Source organism: Carex rostrata, chromosome 5, assembly GCF_964058835.1.
Source record: "Carex rostrata chromosome 5, lpCarRost1.2, whole genome shotgun sequence".
Classification (NCBI taxonomy): Eukaryota; Viridiplantae; Streptophyta; class Magnoliopsida; order Poales; family Cyperaceae; genus Carex; species Carex rostrata.
The window spans coordinates 12,302,832-12,324,529 of record NC_135922.1 but is presented as its reverse complement, the minus strand read 5'-3'; the positions used below and the strand labels follow the sequence as shown (position 1 = coordinate 12,324,529).

General features: G+C 36.8%; 1 protein-coding gene across 1 annotated transcript; it reads right to left on the bottom strand.

The window, feature by feature from the left end:
• Nucleotides 1-661: 661 nt before the first annotated feature.
• On the bottom strand, nucleotides 662-20,076 carry LOC144554770 (uncharacterized). The gene is made up of 2 exons (XM_078303109.1): nucleotides 19,999-20,076; nucleotides 662-1,159 (listed from the first exon to the last, which is right to left on the bottom strand). The coding sequence occupies exons 1-2, from the start codon at nucleotides 20,063-20,065 to the stop codon at nucleotides 687-689; spliced, it is 540 nt and encodes a 179-aa protein (XP_078159235.1). The 5' UTR covers nucleotides 20,066-20,076; the 3' UTR covers nucleotides 662-686.
• Nucleotides 20,077-21,698: the final 1,622 nt, after the last annotated feature.

Below are 21,698 nucleotides of genomic sequence, written 5' to 3'. Positions count from 1 at the left end.
AGGTAACTATTCATCACTATGGTGTCAGAAGTCTTATGCTTGGCATTTTGTTGTTCCTTCATTAACGACTTTTTTTTAGCTCAAATTTTTAACTAATTAATTTATAAAACAATGACATGATTAATATTTAGTTAAAGCGCTCTTTATTTTTATAATTTCATCCAAAAAGGCAACTTATCAAGGTGATTGGTAAAATGCATTTTGTGAGGCGCTAATTAAGATGGCCTCCGATAAGCCATTGTTAAAGTCTTCATGAGAACAATTAATACACGTGGAATTTGCGAGTCTTTCTCCATTATTTCAAATTATAATCTACATATTGTTATATATAGTCTTAATCAAAATTATTCAATTAAATCAAGCATTGTTTTGGAATAAAGTACTAATTCCATTTTGTTGTGATAATTAACAAATAAGTCTCAACTCTAGACCATATTTTAATAAAAAAAACATTAGCAATATGAATAATTAATGTGTTTCACAAAAAAAAAATCCCATACAAAATTATTAGCACTGTAACCACTAGACAACAAGCACACATGTGATAATATAAAAATAGGCTAAATTAACTATATAAAAAACTGAACAAAAATATATCAATTCAATTAAATTTCAACATTCATAATTAACAAAATTTGAAATTATAGGGTGGCTGAGGACCCCTTAAATTATACATAGATTTATTCCTATATCCAGCCAGTTGGAATAATCACATGATTATCTCCCCACTCGACTGGACGAGATATTTCCCGAACCTCCTCATCTTCTTCTTCCTTTGCGTAGTGTGATTCCCAAAGAATAACACCTCCATTGCCCCACCCGTCATTTCTGCAATCATCAGTACTGTCGTCTTCTTCATCATCAGATAGAGAACCGCGAAGGTTCTCGTATAGCAAGTCAAGGTTAGATGGAGGTCCATCATGATCCACAATGTCAATGAGAAGATCGGGGTCAGGTAAGGCGGTCTCAGGCTGCAACCCATTAATTTGGGCCCAATAACGGGCCTTTGCGCCTTGAAAAGCTTCTTTACCGGCAGAGTCATTCCAGCTGGTAATATCAGAAAATTGGTGGACGAACTCTTTCGTTCTCAGTATCTTTGCCCAACTGACACCATTCAATTTACAGAAGTTTTGCTCCCAGCTATGCATCTCGGCTTTTTCTGTCAATAATTTTAAAAGAGAAAATTAGCTTCATATTATGTTAAGAGAAGTGTATATATTCTGCAAGAGACTCTTATGCAAAGGTGATATTAAGAAACAAACAGAGCTGATACGTACCGCAATCAATCATTTTGTTATAGCAAGAAATCAAAAGACTCGTTTATACATGTAGATACCGTGATATAGAAGTAATCAATACAAATATTGATAAAAAGAATCCAACTTTTTACCAAAGGATATGATTTTCAAGTCAAAAGGATAAATTGGAGCAATAAAAATCTTTTTAAAAGGAAAGTAAAATTACCATTTGTTTCTTGAGGATGGGTCCCTCCTGTTTGACTCTGTCTTCCCCTGCTCCTTGGGTCTCCACATCTTCCCGGCCATGTAAACCATTATTTTGGTTTTCTCCAATACTTCCTTTGAAAATCAAAATATGCGAAATTGATTTACCCACGGAGAGGGTCCTGATCTTCTCTTCGCAAGATAAAATCTAGAGAGAGAAGGATAATTCAGGTAACTGGTTGAGAAGGAGGCAGGGTTGAGGGTTTATAAAGAAAGAGATATTTTTATTAATAGAAAAGTGTTATAAATAACATATAGATAGAAAATAGAAACTCCAATCTGCACGAACCATTTCAGAAACAACTTCAATCCATTTTTTGTTATGCTTCAAAAAGTTACCGACTAATATAAGTACTATTAAAGGTCTTAACCAAGAAATAAATATATGTTTCTCTAAATAACATGGAACTATGGAAATGCTAAAAGAAGTTACCCGCATATGACACAAAAGGAATGTTTTTCGTTTCTTTTTTAGATAAAATGCTTGTTGGGGCTGGGAAAATGTTTTTCTTAGCTCGTATGTTGTAAAATAGCCCTTTTCATTTTTTGAATTAGACAACATAAATAGCTGATTATGGATTAATATCCGTTTCCACAAAATGAAATTATATTTATGATATCTACAAATATCCAAGCAGTGTATTACTATTATTGTGTATATCTCATCTCTACAAAATTTATAAAGTAAGACTAGCACACTAGTACAAAAAACTCATTTACTGACTGTTAAAAAACCCCTTTACTGACTGTTATTGAGGCGTCAGTGATGGCGCCGTCAGTATAGATACTCAACAGTGACGGGTTAAAAACAGTCAGTGTATATAGCCTACACTGACTGTTTTTTAAAAAACAATCAGTGTAGAGTGCCTACACTGACTGTTTTTTTTTTAAAACAGTCACTGTATGCACCCTACACTGACTGTTTTTAAAAAAAACAGTCACTGTTGATACTCTACACTGATGGTTAAAAAACAGTCAGTATTGGCGTAAAATTTTGGCATGATTCTGCTTGTATCGGGGCTAGTCTCCATATTTTTGCTATCCATATATAGTACTATACTACATTCATTGATTGTTAAATAGAAGATCACGCAAATAATGTACACAACATAAACAAAAGACAACACAATTTAATAACATAACATATTCATTCACAAAAAAACCACACTATAGTAAAATTTACATAACACATAGTAACAAAATATGCATTTGAAATTAACATGTTATAACTAATTTAGAAGTTGTCCAAGAAAAATGTACACCATTGTCGTGTTATTGCATGAAGTTGCATCAATGTTTATTTTTCTCTCAGAAAGTCACACTGCATGAATACAAATTAAGAAGTTAATTTTATCCAAGTTACATGAAAAATGAATCAATTTCAATCATAAAATACATACATTAGGAAAAACATCAAATTGCGTAGTGACTAAGTTTTGCATGTGTTTCATGACATAAAATCCACACACCTTGCCACCTTTTTGCGTAGGGCTCTGAAATATTCAATGTAAGTAAAATTATTGCCCGAGAGAGCTCAATCGCAAAGAAGGCAAAAAAATTAAGCATTAAATTAAAACTCAAGTGTACAAGTTCATACCTTAATTAATGAATTGCCACACACATTGCGTTGATCCCTCCTTGTGCACTCCTCCGGACTCCACATAAGATTCAAAAATGCTGAAATTTTATTAAATATCAATGAATTAATTAGTATTACCAACAAATAGTACGATTATTTTAAGTAAATTAAATTAGACTAAATGTTATATTTATTGCTCACTCTATATATAAATGGCACCATGATTTCATAATCTGGTTCCCTTGGCGCTAGAGAATCAATAACATACACCATACACTAATAATTTCAACTTATAATTTCATATGAAACCCTAAACCCGATACACTAAATTAATTTCACAAAAAAATAGAAAACATAGTTTGGTACCACTTTGATTTTGAGGGCTACTGCCTTCTCCAACCACACCTTCATCTTCAGTCAACATTTTAATTCTTCTCTTCCTCATTGAATCAGGAATGCCAAGTTGTTTCATATACCATAAAAAAATCACATGAATTTAGATAAACCTAGAATAAACAAGTTGAGCTGCATAAACCCTAAACCTCACTTGAATTTACGTTCCTCACTTCAATTTTATTCCCACTCAAGGTTACTATCTTAGAATTTATTTTGATTCAAACTAATATTCTAATATGTTAAAATTTGATATCTTGTAATCATTCACCATGTTGTAAAATTCAAGTTCTATACAATTTCGTAGCCCCAAAGTCTTAGTAAAATGAATCGGTTTTATACTAAATTATATGTTAAACAAAAGAATCATGAATAGTTAAATGGAGTTTCTAATGGTTACTGGTACCGTATACCAGAAACAAGTACCAGGTCTCTCTTCTCTCTCTCAAAAAACTGACGAAATGCAATTTTGACTCTAAATACTAGAAAATCTCATACCAGAAATGCAATTTTGGCTCTAAAACCTAAAAGATTGGAATTAAGAAATTGAAGGGAATATTAACCTGAAATTGAAGGGATATTAGGAGGAGACAGGGAGACGGCGGAGCAAAGCGGAGGTGTTATCGGTTCTCAGAGGATTAGGCAGAGGGGTGCTCGGTTCGCAGTTCGCCGAGAGAGAAAGGCGGCGGAGCTGTGCTCTGATGAGACGGCAGAGGTGTGCTCGGTTCTCAGAGGAAGACGGCGAGGGAATCTCAGAGAAAGACGGTGGAAGTGTGCTCGGTTCACAGTTCGTTGAGAGAGCAACGTGGTGCTGATCGACAACAGTTCGCCGAGAGAGAGAGGGAGAAGAGCAGTTTTGGCCGAGGGAATTTGAAGTGGGAAATGAAAATTTTGACTAGAGAATTTCAAGGGGATATTAATCTTCTGTTGTTTTGGCGAGGGAATTTGAACGGTAAATGAAAATTTTGGCGGCTGATTGGCTTCTATTTCGGGACTTACACCGACGGTTTTTCCTTAAAAACAGTCAGTGTATGCTACAGACCTATACCGACGGTTTTGTATATTAAACAGTCATTGTATGTAGGACCTACACCGACGGTTATTAAAGGTGAGCCGTCAGTGTTGTTTTATTTTTTTCCTTAGTTCTATATAATAAGATGCACATGATCAGTTGAATAAACCTCATAAATTCTAATGATCATGTCGTAAATATGGATTTGTGAAAATATTCAATTCTTTCTAACTCAAAATTTCAAAATTTTATTTGTGCATATATGCATGCATTAATCAAAAAGATGTGTAGTTCGTATATCATCTATGGTACCTAAAATTGGTAACTTTGAAATCCAGACTATTCAATTGAAGTTTGAACTAATTTAGTCCAATTTTAAAATTTTCAAGTTTTTTTAATATTTATGTCAGTACAAATTGAACGATATGAATTTTTTATATAGTAATACAAATTTTGAATTACTATAATATTTGTGCCAATACAAAGAAACACTGACCCTTTTATTTAAAAAACAGTCACTGTAGAGTATAATATCAACACTGACCCTTTTATTAAAAAAACAGTCACTGTAGGGTGAGGCAACACTGACCCTTCCTTTAATAAAAGGGTCGGTGTTGGTGTACAGCTCAACACTGACTGTTTTTTAATAGAAGGGTCGGTGTAGGTTGTGATCAACACTGACGGTTTTTAAAAAAAAACAGTCAGTGTTGATTCACTGACGGTTATTTACAATTGAATAGTCAGTGTTGAAATTTTTCTTATTTACGATTTTGCCATGCAGTCTCTACACTGACTGTGACACGTTAAAACCGTCGGTGATTGAGGGTCAGTGAAAGGGTTTTTTGTACTAGTGGCATGTCTGCATTTTCTGTGTGGAAAAATTAGCTTTTCCCAGAAAGATATAGTAATTTATAGTTAATGTGTGCTAATAATAAATGGAACACATTGTGTTCAGTTACTTGTATGAAGCATATAGTATACTTAATTAGTCACTGTGTTTATTTTATTTTCAATTTGTTGTGATAATTAACAAATATATGTTTAGTAGAAACCATATGTTGAACAAAAACATTTGTAATATGAATAATAACCTTATCCCCAAGATGTATTTCTCACAAAAAGAAAATCACATACAAAATTATTATCTCCAACCACTAGACTACAAGTACACATGTGATAATAATTTATAAAAAGACTAAACTATATGAAAACTTAAAAAATATATAAAATCATTTGTATTTTAATATTTATAATTAAAGAGATTGAAATCATAGAGGTAGCTGAACAACCAATAACTTATACATAGATTTAACTCTATATCCAGCCAGTAGGAATGATCACAAGATTCTCTCCCCACTCGACCGGTTGAGATATTTACCAAACCTCCTCTTCTTCTTTTTTTGCCTCTTCATAGTGCGATTCTCAAATAATAACACCTCCATCACCCCACCCATTATTTCTCCAATCATCGTATTGTCTTCTTCGTCATCAGAAAAAGAACCGTGATATTTCTGGTATAGTAAGTCAATGTCAAATAGAGGTGCATTATGATCCACAGTGTCAATGAGAAAATCGGAGTCGGGTAAGGAGGTCTCGATCCCCACCAGGTCAAGTAATTAGCAAAGCCTCATCTTATTCTTCTTTTACATGCGTAGATTGAACCCAACAGAATAACACATCCATATCTCAAAATTGAAATAAATTTAGTTAAAACTTGGTTACAATAACGTTCTATGAAACTCTCAGCCCCTCTTCCTTCTCACCCCATCCAACAATTCCTTCGTGTGTTGTTTCCAGGTTCGCATCTAACCTACCATGTAAAACTCGATATTATTAACATAGATTTCCTCCAATATTTTATTCTAGTAAATCTGTGTAATTACTTGAATTGTTGTAATATAATCTTCAGTTTTAATATAGTTAAAACATATTAAGATATGTATTTGATCGGTTGTATTTTCATGACTTATATACTTTGGATATATATATAATTGATGACTCATGTTAAAGATGATAGAAGGTCATACAAATTTGATTGTCCAATTTTAGTATTGGAACTTATTTTCCTTGGTTTTAATTACAAGTTTTTTTTCCTTGTGCTTTTTTGTATTGGAACTTATTTTATGAGAAAGAAATTGACAATTTTAGTATGTTAAGAATATTAACGAAATAAGTTTGTAACTATTGAAACATATATTTCAAAAAGCTATGAGATATTTAATAATTAAATAGGGATGAAAAATTGGATACTCTATTCCGAAGAATCTTCTCAAGAGAGAATTGTTATAGCAAATTGTGACAAGTATTCAAAGAACACACTTAAAGTTATGAACGTTAACTTTATAGAAGACACCACTTAAATTGATTTACGCACAGAGAGGGTCCTGATCTTCTCTTCGCAAGGCAAAATCTAGAGAGAGATAGATAATTCAGTTAACTGGTTGAGAAGAAGGCAGGGTTGAGGGTTTATAAAGAAAGAGATATTTTTATTAATAGAAAGTGTTATAAATAACAGACAGAAAATAGGAACAATCTGCAGGACCCATTTCAGAAACAACTTCAATCCATTTTTGTTATGCTTCAAAAAATTACCGACTAATATAAGTACTATGAAAGGTCTTAGCCCAGAAATAAATATATGTTTCTCTAAATTACATGGAACTCCGGAAATGCTAAAAGGAGATAGCCGCATATGACACAAAAGGAATGTTTTTCTTTCCTTTTTTAGATAAAATGCTTGGCTGGGGCTGCCAAAATGTTTTTCTTTTAGCTCGTATGTTGTAAAATAGCCCTTTCTATTTTTTGAATTAGAAAACATAAATAGCTGATTATGGATTAATATCCGTTTGCACAAAATCAAATTATATTTATGATATCTACAAATATCCAAGCAGTGTATTATTATTATTGTGTATATTTCATCTCTAAAAAATTTGGAAAGTAAGACTATCTTGTCGGCATTTTCTGTGTGGAATAATTAGCTTCCCAGAAAGATATGTTAATTTATAGATAATGTGAACTGATAATAAATGGAACACATTGTGTTCAGTTACTTGTATGAAACATATAGTATACTTAATTAGTCACTGTGTTTATTTTATTTTCTGTTTGTTGTGATAATTAACAAATATATGTTAAGTAGATACCATATGTTGAACAAAAATATTTGTAATATGAATAATAACATAAACTCTAACCACTAGACAACAAATACACATGCAATCATTCATAAAGAGACTAAACTATATGAAAACTTAAAAGATATAAAAATCATTTGTATTTTAATATTCATAATTAAAGAAATTGAAATGATCACATAGATTTATCTCTGTATCAGCCAGTTGGAATGATCACATGATTCTCTCCTCACTCGACCGGTTGAGATATTTTCCAAACCTCCTATTCTTTTTCTTCTTCTGCCATTGCATAGTGCGATTCTCAAATAATAACACCTCCATCATCTCACCCGTTATTTCTCCAATCATCAGTACTGTCTTCTTCATCATCAGATAATAAACCATGAAAGTTCCGGTATAGTAAGTCAATGTCGGATGGAGGTGGATTATGATCCACACTGTCGATAAGAAAATCGGAGTCAGGTAAGGGGGTCTCTATCCCCATCCGGTCGAGTAATTAGCAAAGCCTCGTCCTGTTCTTCTTTCGCATGCATGCGTAGATTGAATCCAAGAGAATAACACCACCATATCTCAAATTGAAATAAATTTAGTTAAAACTTGGTTACAATAACGTTCTATGAAACTCTCAGCCCCTCTTCCTTCTCACCCCATCCAACAATTCCTTCGTGTGTTGTTTCCAGGTTCGCATCTAATCTACCATGTAAAACTCGATATTATTAACATAGATTAATTTCCTCCAATATTTTATTCTAGTAAATCTGTGTAATTACTTGAATTGTTGTAATATAATCTTTACTTTTAATATAGTTAAAACAAATTAAGATATGTATTTGACCGGTTGTATTTTCATGACTTATATACTTTGGATATATATATATATGACGGCCATTTTTATTAATACCCAAAAAAAAAAACGTTTTTACCAAAATAACCTAATTTTTTTTTTTTAAATCTAACCAGACTGCCAGGATCACTGGCGGTCCAGTTCCATACCAGACCGCTGGGGACCTGGGCGGTCCACTATGGACCAGACCGCCAGTATCCCTGGCGGTCCAGTATGCATTAATGGAGCGGATCCGAACCACAGACCCTCTCTCTGTCTCTGTTTAGCCCGCACCCCAGACAGACCCGCGAAAAAAAAAAAAAAAAAAAGACGACGCGCCCAGCTCCGCCCTCCGCCCTCCGCCCGCCGCCCGTCTCCGCCCAGGTGAGCCCCTCTCTCTCCCTCTCTCTCTCTTCTGCCTCTCTCTCTCCCTCTCTCTCTCTTTCTGCCTCTCTCTCCCTCTCTCTCTCTCTAACCCATTTTGACTCTGTTTGCCCCTCTCTCTCATGTAGTGGTGTCTTCGTGGTGCATTTACTGTGATTTGGTGATTTTGGGAATTTTTGGAGGCGAAGCTAAGGATCTCAAAACCGACCGCAACCCGCTGACTCGTTGTGTGTTCAAGCTATCTCAGGTAATTATCTAAATCAAAACTCGTTATGAATTGGTTGTTCCTAATTGCTTGTGACCTTGCCGGGTTGTTGATTTTCCCGGAAGGCGACCCGATTAGGGTTTAGGGTTAGGGTTAATTGGTTAAATTTGTAAATGAATTGTGTTAATTGGTTGAATTTGTAAATTAATTGGTTTAGTTCGTAAGATAGTTGTTGGTTGAATTTGTATGGAATTGGGGCCATAACTTTGTTGTTGGGCTATATTTGAATAAAATTAATTGGATATCGGATTTAGAATTGTAAAATTATGGTCGAATTTGTCGAATTGGTTCAATTTTGGGTTTTTAAAAAAAAATTAGGGTTAGGGATTACGGTTAAAAACTAAAATTGATAGTTTAGGGTTAGGTTTTAAGAACAAAATTGATAATTTTTAAGAATTGATTAGGAATTATAAGTCGTAACTCTGTTAAATTCTATGTTTATGGAAGCTTCTCCTAGTTATTAAATAACTATTTATGTATCTATTATTCTATTTATGCACTTGTATTTGGTTATACTTGTAATTTTAAGCCTTATATATCTGATATGAGGACCCTACTATTTGTAGCTTGGATTGACCACTTAAATACAAATATTAATATATTATATCATTTAATATAATGGTTCCGAATATTCTTAGGAAAATCATAATTTTTTTTTATATTATGCAACCTTAATGTTTGAATTTAAAAATTTAAAAATTGTAAGTATGTTATTTAGTTAATTATTTTTTAAATATTTCTTTTAATTAATTTTTAAATATTTCTTTTAATTATTTTTAAAATATTTCTTTTAATTATTTTTAAAATATTTATGTCAATTATTTTTTAAATATTTTCTAATTATTTTCTAATTAGTCGTTGATTACTGTACAGTTAGTATTTAATTACGCACATAATTAGCCTTTCTAATCAATGGCTGTCACTTGAAACCCTAGTTATAATGGGACCCAAAGTTGGAAAAAATAGAGGAAGAACTGAAACCGAACGCGAAGCAAAAAGAGCACTCATTAATAATTTTTGGACGGCTGAAGCCTACGCGATGCGGAATTTGGAAAGGTTGTTTTCACCCAAAAATAATGAAGAATTTCTGAGCACTCTTGATCCATCAATTAGAAAAATGCTGATGGAAGGCTGGGTGGACAGGGTCCCTCCACCTGGATGGGGACAGTGCTGCTTATGTGAGCTGAAGGGAGATATGGTGGATATGTTCTTCTGTTATAAATGTGGCAAAGCTGTTCATCCCAATTGCATGGACATGCATGCAGATCTGCTGAATGACGCTCGTCTCACTACGTGGGAGTGTCCTGCGTGCGTCCGTCGGGCTGAGGAAAAAAAGGGAGCAAGCTCCTCGTCTCGTAAGGCTTAGACCCCAATTGTATGTTGTTGTAGTATTTTATGTTTTAACTGTAACGGTTTGTATAATTGCTATTTGAACTGGTTGTTGCTGTATGAATTTTATGTTATCTTATTCTATGGACTCGACGGTATTGTATTATTTAGTAATGTATTTGGATTTTATGAATTTTAAATTCCTGATATTTAGGTTGAACATGGGCTGCATTATTTTTGAATATGCTAGAAATAAGTGTATGTGTATGTGTATATTATACATATAGTTCACCAAAAAAAAAAAAAAAAATCAAAGTTATAAAAATTTACGACATCACTTCGTATATATATCAAATATTTTATTTTTTAGCATACACATACACATATACATAATATATTATTTTTTGAACTGTTTAATATTTTTTTTTTGTAAATGTAGTATGCCTAAATCTAGACGGTGGGGACCACGGCCTACGCCTGGAGCGGGCCCGTCGTCTGATGAGGATATGGCTGCAGATGGAGCAGGATTTGAGCATCCGACTGCAGCGGGTCAGTCGTCTGAGGCCGAGCCTAGTTATCGCTGCCACGATCCTGACACCTTCAGTCCTCTTCTGTGGACCCATCATGTTAAGCACCGTGTCTCATTGGCATCTCTTGAGGTACGTGATTATTATGCGTAATGTACATATTACTAAAAAAATAACACGATTTGAGTCTCATAAATTTATAATAAATACAAGACGATGACTTACTTACGGTGAGGCACCGCAGGTCTGAGATTCCGTTTGTTCCCCATCCGCTGATGACCCAATGCCTCTTGCAGCTTGGGTTGTATTAGATTGCCATGATGCCACAGAGTAATATCAATCCGTATTTGATGCACGATCTAGCGGAGAGATGGCGACCTGAGACGCATACATTTCATCTCCCGCCTGGGGAGATGACAGTCACCCTCGGTGATGTGAGCGCATTGTGGGGATTGCCTATCGATGGCGAGCCCATAGGTGGCGTCTCAGACCATCCAGACCTGCAGAGGATGATACCGGAGTTGTTAGGGTGTCATCCGAATCAGCTATAGAAGAAGTTCAACAAGAAGAAGGGGGAGGAGGAAGAGGCCCGGTCTTCTGCTTACTGTATTTCTCTGAAGTCACTCCGGGCTCACTTCTTCCAGAATCAGAATCAGATATTCCCCGAGACAGACGATGTTGAGGCGGTCAGGAGGTACCATTACGCTTTTCAATATTGTTAATATTGTTCATATTCGTAATCTCAATAATTTCAATGTTTTATATTGATTGTTTCATGTTGCAGGTATATTAGGGCTTTTGTGCTGGATCTGTGCGGTGCCGTCATGTTCGTGGACTCTAGCGGTGATTCGGTCCCGATTATGTTTCTCTCATTGCTGAGGGACCTTGATAAGCCTAAGAGGTGGAACTGGGGTGGAGCCGTTCTCGCCCACTTATACAGATCCCTGTGTCACGCTTGTTTGGTAAGTCTGTACTAATTTTGTTGTTACTTTAAAGTTGAAAATTCATACCGAGTTCTTATTTACAGTTAAAATTTCAGATGAAGAACAAGCAGATTCAAGGGCCACTTCTTCTACTCCAGCATTGGTCGTGGTCACATCTGCCCATATGTCGGCCAGATATACCACATCCACCTCGCCGTTGGAGAGTTCCAGACCCAGACAGATGTCCCGCATATGCTGCTATATGGGGCAGGGATCACGACTACCAGGAGACGGGCAAGGGGGTTTCTTATGTCCGGGGTCAGCTCCAGATGCTCCGACATTGTAACATCGATTGGTTCCCGTATCGTGCATTTTATCGTAACGGTCTTCTGAGCCGGTTGACATTGGAGCAGAGACCACTCTGGTTTTATCAGGGACCGTTAGTTTATTACTGGATAGTGGAGTACCATTATCCCGATCGGGTGTCCCGACAGTTCGGCTTGGATGCCTTCATCCCGGAGTACCCGCTGATTGGTCAGGATGAGACGGACAGGTTCCACAAGTAAGTACTATCGACAAAGGAAAAAATATCGTTATCACTTTACTATTGTCATTTTAATTTCATTTCTGGACTTTCTAATTAATTGTACTTGCAGAACGACTCACTGCAAGCCCAAAGTTGACTGGAGGCAGCGTTTCAGCTTGGAGTACGACTGGGCTGGACATCCGGAGCACCACTTATGGAGTCCGCCATCTCCTAAGTCATTGCCTGTAGGTCCCGGACGTTTGAGATATGAGGTCTGGTACCAGAGACACGGCATGCCGTCAGTCTACCTTACAGGCCATTACGGCGACACCCTTCGACGTAGACTGATGGAGGATTCATCTAGGAGTTTCTTGCCTTGGGGTCTGATCCATGCTCGTGCGGTAAGTACAACGGAAATATACTTTAATTAAAAATTGCAAATTTTAATTACTTATTGTTGTCATAATCATGATAATATGTTGTGTGCAGTTACTGGCAGCTGTGAGAGGGGTTGGACACAGCTTGGTCTGCATGGCGAGGGATGCTTGGCGAGCCATAGGATGCCAAATGCTCGAGCACACGGCACCAGTCGTGGAGGTAGGCGGTTGGGAAGGCCGCCTCATTGGCATGATGCGCGATGCTGGAGAGAACATCAATTGGCGAGAGGCGATCAAGACTACCAGGCGAAATCCGGATCAGCCACCAGTCCCTATCTACGCCTCCGAGATGCCGCCACCTCCTGCAGGTGATTACAATTTAATATTAAAAGTAGGACACACATATTCATTTCATTTTCCTCGAATTCTCGGTTCTAATTAAGTTAACTTTCAATTATGCAGCTGATGACTCAGGTTGGGCATTCCACGAGTGGATTCTGAATACCCAAGGATGGGACGCTTACTACAATAAATATGGAGTTCCGGTGGAGATTGGCCTGGTATGTCAGCTTTCTATATTTTATAGCAGAGTTTTTTGTATATAGCAGATCTGACCTTATTTAAATTTAGGATGGAGTACCTGCTCGGCAAGACCCTCTCGGTTTTAGCACGAACGAACTTCCCGAGGAGGATACAGATGACGAGGTGATTGCCTCTTCGAGACCAAGATACAGAGATACGATGCAGCACGACTATGAGGCTGGTGGGAGTGCATCTCAGACCACAGATGGATTTGTATCTGCATTATTTGGCGCACCGCCTCCTGCCACCTATGCACCTAGCTGGGCCGAGGATCCATGGGAGATGCGTACGCAGACCACCGATACCGGGTCAGTCATTCCATTTGATCCCTGGGGAGCCGATACAGGTACGCCGTACATGTATACACAGGGCCCGGGGGAGGTTGACCTCACTGGTGATGAGAGTCAGGGTGGAGAGGAGGACTTAGGAGATGTGAGTCCTCACTCCCAGCAGATACCGAGGCCTGTGCAGCCGGACAGGGAGCTCAAAGGCAAAGCAGCTGCTAGGTTCAGTCCCTCGGGGAAGAAGCATAGGAGATGATTGCAGTTTTTTTATGATGTATTTATTATGATTGCAGTTTTTTTATGATGTATTTTGGACTGTAGTATTATTATGATTGCAGTTTTATTTTATATTTCATGTTGGTTTTTATGTTTTTTCTGCTTTACATCAAACGGTCTTCTGAAATTACAACGTATCTGTTTCGTCAAATTATAACTAATCAACTGTTAAAACTAAGCAATTATACCTGTAGCAATCGCCTCAAAATCGCCCAAAATTATCCAAAATTGAAACAGTCTGCTATTTTTTTTTGACAAATCAAATCAAACTGACAAATCAAATCAAATTACATCAAAGTTATAAAGAATTATGACATCACTTATAAATATAGTCTAACATAGTCTAACAAGTAAAGTTCACGAATACAATTAAAGTTCAATGATACAACTGAAGTTCACCAAAACAGCTGCTAGGGACCAGACCGCTGGTGTCTCTGGCGGTCCACTAGCTGTCCTATAAAATCAGCATTTTCTCTCTCCAGCACACACTGCAAAGAAGGAGAAAGAGAGGGCGCAGGCGATTGTTTGGGCGATTTCAGGCGATTTTCTTTCAGGTAATTTTTTTCATTCCTTTCTAATTATTTTTTAATTAGTGTGTGTTTACTGTACAATTAGTCTATGTTTCTGGTTCTGTTGAACAGGATGGACAATAGCGAAAGAGGTACTCATGCTGCCAAATGTCACTGTGATGCAATACTTCTTTTGAAAAGAGTTGGTGTCAAATATCCCATTGAAAATCTACCCCTTTCAGACGATGACTTTGTCGAAAATCCATATGGATATGGTCTGAAAAGAGTTCCATGTACTCATACTAGTAAGGCAAGCACATCGTCGGGTGTCACGAATCAGAAGCCGGCTGCTAAGAATACTGCTGTTAAGAATCCGGCTCCTAAGAAGTCAGTTGGTAAGAAGCCGACTGCTAAGAAATAGGATTTTAAATTCGTCAATTTAGTTTTTCCGTTGTGAGATGTTTCTTAATGTATTTTATCATCTTGTCAGACAATTTATCATTTATCTCTGAATTTATTATTGAATATGCTAGATAATATAACTGTAGTTCTAATGTAGTCTAACATACTCTAGACAATTATACAACTGAAGTTCACCAATATTCATAACTTAGTTCAAACCAAAAAGAATAAGTTCACCCAAGCAAAATAATAAGTTCATCTCTCACGACGTCGGAATAAACCCAATAGACGAGAAGATTTTCTGGTGCCAGCTGCAGGTGCGGCAGTACTTGTAGACCCTTGGCTACTAGATGATTGGGTCGCAAGAGGTGGTTGTGCTCTACCAGTTGCTTCAGCAACAACTCTCGCATTTTCTCTTTCATTGTGTTCGTTTATGGCATCTGAACATAACAACATAATCCAGTTATTAATATAATAAAATCATAAATTAAATCTGAAAAATGCTACATACCTGCCCTGCGCCTGTCAGAAACGGAACGGTGAGCCTGATTTCCCGATGGCCTCCTACCACCCATCTCGTCCATGGTCATTACAGCACGTTTGTGTCTCCTCCTCCCCTTCCTTATCCATCATTCTGAAGGGAGTATTCTATCATCGACATACGCAGGCCACTCATGCTGGTTGGGATAAGAATGGAAAGATCCACCCCAAGTAGAAGCAAGGTAATCGGTACGATACATGTCAGCGACATAGTGATCTTCGCAGAAGTTTCTCACTCGGCATACCGCCATCACGTGACTACAAGGTATTCCAGCTAGTTGGGGTCCTTGGCATGTACAGGTCACCTCTCTTGCCTCTCGGAAGTGCACTACGTACTTGAAAGCCCTCTTCACAAACTCCATAGTGCCATCTGGTCTACGGCTGGAAGGAACGTACTCATTTGGATTGTGCACTTCGAATTCTGTACCGTCATTACCCATCGGGATCACGGTCATAGTTGCACCTTTATTCCTGTGTTTTCTTAGTTTCTCCTCCACCCTTGTTGAAAATGACTGGTTCATCCTTATTAATTCTGCGGCCTTAGCACGCCGTTCCTGAAACCAGGTATTTAACTTGTAGAAAGTGTCTTCTACAACTGCAGCCACAGACAACGTCCGGCTCTCCTTGAAGACTGCATTCAGCGATTCAGAGCCGTTGGTGGTCATAATTCCCCAACGGTAACCTCCATCACGTGCTTGAAATATTTTCTCGTATGCTGGTGGCTCTTGGACATCTCTGGGGTTATTTTTGCCTACCTTCATTAAGTAGAGATTTGCTTTCGGCATATACTACGTATAAATAAGGAAATAAAATAATATAAGTAAACAATTAAAATAAAAATATGTTAACAAAGTACAATAAGACATGTAAACAATCAACAAACACATACCTTTGCAAATTCTCTACTCATCTCTTCCACCCTTCTCGGCTTCTTCTTTTTGCAATTACGTCTGAATGTTTCTAGGACCCAGCTATCATTTCCGGTTGCCTTGCTAAGGTTCTCCGCAACGTGTTGCATACACAACCTGTGCACACACTCACCAGTATGTGTTGACCAACCGTATTCTTCACGATCAAAAACATATTTTATTCCTTTGTGCTGGTCTGATATTACAGAGAAAAACTTTGTTGGCCCAACCACCCGTCTTCTTAAAAATTACATAAAGAATCCCCAGTTCTCACCATCCTCTTTCCGAACAATTGCAAACGCCAAAGGCAACAGCTGATTCTCAGCATCATATGCACATGCTATCAGTAGCCTCCCCTCGTAACGGCCAGACATGAAGCATGCATCAATGCTGATAACGGGTCTGATGAATGGCACAGCTTGGATACAAGGACCAAAAGCCCATGCTATGCCCTTGAATTGTTGAACTCTCTCTATTAGTACTCCATTCTTGTCATAAATGGGGCCATGCCACCGCTGAAATACAGTGCCGGGATTTGTACTTGCCATAGCCTGGAGCAATGGTGCCAGATAGTTGTATGAATCCTTCCAACTACCGAATATTCTGCAAATCGCAAGTTCACGACCTCTCCACAACCTGTTATATTTTGGGATTACATGTATGTATTTGTGTCTGACGGCCATAGCCACCGCCTTGATGCTCATCGATGGATCCAACTTAATGTCTGCCTCAATTGCATCGGCAATTAGTGATGCTGTCAGGTTTGAATGGTCTGTCCTTGTGGACGCAGACTTGCATGTATGAATTGGTACCCCTGGTTGTCATGAGGGGAGTGGTGGTACCCCTGGCTGTCATGAGGGGAGTGGTGGTACCCCTGGCTGTCATAAGCCGAATTGTCATAACCTGAAGGTCCAGCAGGGGGAGCCCTAGAAGGTCCAGCCCCAGCCGCACTAAAAGGTCTAGCCCCGGCCTGGGGAACCCTCCTGGAATATAAGTCTATCATCGCGACCCCCCTAGACTCAAATTGTTGGTACACAGCCTTCCACAACTCCTCATCTGTTATAGGAAAACTCACAAAGTAAGGTCTACCCGCCCCAGCCCGTTGTGTGTCAATTCGGGTAGCCAATTCTAAGTCGTACCGGTTGAGGTTCACACCAGTCTTTTCATATACTAGTTGCTTAAGTTCAATAAATGTGGTTCTTTCATTAACCTGCAAGCCGAATGAGGCATCTTTCGAGTAATACACGCCCTCTACACCCTTAATTAGCCTACCGCCCACGTACAGTGCAACCAGCATTTTGTCCTTAACAAACTACATTTAAAAAAAACATTCATAAGAATTACAGTATAATAGATTCATTATTTTTTGGAATTTAAAAGTTAATTATAATATTAATTAAAGCCTAATTTATAATTTTTACAGACTGCGGGTATAATAATTCTTAATTAAAAATTAAACATAAAATAATTAAATAAAAAATAATATACCTGTAGCAATCGCCTCTAAATCGTTTCAAATCGCTCTCTCTTTCTTCTCTGTGGTTTAATAAATGATACTGTGCTGGAGAGACAGCAGACAGAGCTGTTATATGGCAGCATAGTGGACCGCCAGGATCACTGGCGATCTGGTCCATAGTGGACCGCCTAGGTTCCTGGCGGTCTGCTATGGAACCGGACCGCCAGCAACCCTGGCGGTCTGGTCAGATTTGAAAAAACTCAGAAATTGGGGTTATTTTGGTAAAAAGATTTTTTTTTTGGGGTATTAATAAAAATGGCCGTATATATGATGACCAATGTTAAAGATCATAGAAGGTCATACAAATTTGATTGTTCAGTCTTAGTAGTTTCCTCATCAAAATTTGTGTCTTTAAAACAATAATAGTTGTATTTAAGCAATCAATTATGTATGTAGTATATATTGTTATTTCATAGAGTTTTGTTGTTCTCGTGTCACGCATTGAATCTAAAAAAAAAAGTTGGATTTGATATAATATTATATTTTCCTGACTTGTATATGTTGGATATGTAATAAATGTCTCATGTTAACGAAAAAAAATACAAATTTGATTGTCTAGTAGTTTAATTAATTATGAAATTTGTTTGTCTTTGAAACAATAATAGTTGCATTAATTTACGCAATTATTTATGTTAAATATTACTTATTTCAAAGAGTTTTGGTGTTTTTTTTTTTATCACAAGCACACATTTAAATATCCATGTGTAATTATTTAAGGATTCCTACACCCCTCACAGCCTACACGACAGAAAATCCATGTAGCTCCTCTATTTATGTCCATGTGCAATCTCTTTTTCTGTAGTAGTGACTTTCATCAAAATGACAACTTTTCAAGATGATGGGTACAATGCATTTTGGTGAGGCGCTAAGATGGCCTCCGATTGGCCATTATTGAAGTCTTCATGAGAACATTACAAATGCTATAGTCTTAATTCCAACTAAATCAAGCATGGATTTGGAATAAAGCACTAATTGGAATTTGTTGTGATAATTAACAAATATGTCTTAACTAGAGACCATATGTTTGTAATATGAATAATAACCTTATCCCCAAGATGTGTTTCACAAAAAAAAAATTCACATACATAACTATCAGAACTGTAACCACTAGGCAACAAGCATGCATGTGATAAATTTCTAAAGAAGTTGAAGTATATAAAAACTTAAAAAATATATAAATTCCATTAAATTTCAATATTCATTATTAAAAAAATTACAATCATTGGGATGGCTGAGGACACCCTAAATTATACATAGATTCGTTGCTATATCCAACCAGTTGGAATAATCACATGATTCTCTCCCCACTCGACTGGTTGAGATATTTCCTGAACCTCCTCTTCTTCTTCCTTTACGTAATGTGATTCCCAAAGAATAACACCTCCATCACCCCAGCCGTCATTTCCCCTATCATCGGTGTTGTTGTCTGCCTCATCATCAGATACAGAACCGCAAAGGTTCTGATATAGCATTTCAAGGTCAGATGGAGGTGCATTAGGATCCACATTGTCGGTGAGAAGATCAGGGTCAGGTAACGAGGTCTCAGGCTGCAACCCATTAATCTGAGCCCAATAACGGGCCTTTGCGCGTTGAAAAGCTTCTTTACCAGCGGAGTCATCCCAACTGGTAATATCAGAAAATTGGTGGACAAACCTTTTTGTTTTCAATATCTTTGTCCAACTGACACCATTTAATTCACAAAAGTTTCGCTCCCAGTAATGCATCTGTACTTTTTCTATGAATAATAATAAAAGAGAAAGTAAGCTTTAGATTATGTTAAGAGAACTGTATATATTCTGCAAGAGACTCTCATGTAAGGTGATATTAAGAAAGAAACAGAGCTGATACCGTAATCAATCATTTTGTTATGTCAAGGAATCAAAAGACCCATTTAACATATTTAGAATTTGTATAACATTCTTTCAAATATGGATCGACAAATAAATTAATAACTATAAAATAGATTATTATTATCTCCAATACCGTATGGTATATCTATTTGACAGAGGTAAGGTATGTGAAGCAAGGTTTCTTTATTGTCATGTTAACACATAATACAAGAAAAACACAACACATAGATACCGTGATATAGAAGTAATAAAACCAAATATTCATAAAAAAAAAACCAAATTTTTAACAAAGGAAATTAATTTCAAGTCACAATTCGAGGAATGCAAATTTTTTAAAAAGGAAAGTAAAATTACCATCTAAGAACCTAGGAGGCTTGCCATGAGACCAATTCCAGTTGTTCATAGAGGGTGAACCCGTCATGTTTGAATCTGTCTTCCTCTGTTCCTTGGGTCTCAACATCTTTCCGGTGTAAAACATTATTCTAGATCTTGTTTTCTCTAAACTAACCTTTGCAAATCCGAATATGCAAAAAATATTTATGCACAGAGATGGTCGCGATCTTCTCTTCACAAGACAAAAGGGAGAGAGAGAGAGAATTAAGGTAAGTGGTCGAGAAGGAGGAAGAGTTGAGGGTTGTATTTGAAAGGAAAGAGAGATTTTTATTAATAGCAAGTGTTATAAATAACTGATAGAAAATAGATACTAGCTTCAATTTGCAGGAGCCATTTCAGAAACTTTAATCTATTTTTTGTAGCGCTTGAAAAAGTTACATACTAATGGGTGTACTATAAAAGGTTAGCCCAGAAATAGACATTTAAATTTGTTGTATTAGAAAATAGATGATTATGGATTAATATCCATTACCATAAAATGAAATTATATTATGGTATGTACGAATATCGAAGAAGCGTATGAAAAAAAAGACTTATCGGCATGTTCTCTAAAAAAAATATATATATTAGCTTTCCAAATAGATATATTAATTAATAGATAAGGTGTGCTAAAAATAAATGGAACACATTGCAATCCTTATGAACATATAGTATAATTAGTCACTGGGTTTATTTTATGTTTATACTATTGCACTCACGGCTAGCCGACATGCATTTCAAGTTTATATAAAACAAATGATGTTTGTTTCAAGTTGTTTCGGTTGAACTTGGATAGTTTGAGAAAATTTTGTAATTTTGATGTAATTATATCTTCTGATTTTTTTTTTGTTTAATTAGTTTTGGAGAACAATGATTTTTATTATGGTATCTAAATCCTTCGCTTAGATTTGTACATATTATTTTAAATTTTCTATACAAGCATTACAACATAAGAATTATTTAGTTTAATAACACCTCCATCGCCCCACCCATAATTTCTCCAATCATCGGTACTGTCATCTTCTTCATCATCAGATAGAGAACTGCAAAGGTTCTGGTATCGCAACTCAATGTCGGATGGAGGTGCATTATGATCCACAGTGTCGATAAGATCAGATCAAGGTCGGGTAAGGAGGTCTCAGGCTGCAACCCATTAATCTGAGCCCAATAACAGGCCTTTGCACCTTGAAAAGCTTCTTACCGGCAGAGTCTTTCTAACTGGTAATATCAGAAAATAGGTGGACAAACTCTTTTGTTCTCAGTATCTTTGCCCAACTGACACCGTTCAGTTTACAAAAAAATTGCTCCCAATTAGGCATCTCTGCTTTTTTAATGAAAAATAATAATTAACGCTTATTGCCATATGCCTCTTCTTTAACTCGATACACCCACTTATTTTGTAGTGCCTTCTTTCCTTTCGGCAATTGAGTCAAGACCCATGTCTTGTTCTTCTCCAGGGATCTTAACTCCTCTTTCATTGCTCGCTCCCACTTGACCGCATCACTCGAGTCTACCGCCTCACTGCAGTCTTCAGGCTCGCCCGAGTCAGTCAAAAGTAAATGGTTGAGGGAAGATAGATACCTGGTGTTAGGTTTACAAACCCGAGTAGACCTTCTCAACACCGGTTCTTGTGGATTGGGCTCTTCTTGATCATTGACTGCATCTTCGGCCACAACATCATC

Bases quoted from the DNA above. Each gene is read 5' to 3' on its own strand.
- LOC144554770 (XM_078303109.1), bottom strand. From the start codon at position 20,065: ATGACGGGTTCACCCTCTATGAACAACTGGAATTGGTCTCATGGCAAG. The intron at 1,160-19,998 runs GTAATTTTACTT...AATTATTGACAG, and splicing joins GCCTCCTAGGTTCTTAGATG to AAAAAGCCGAGATGCATAGC.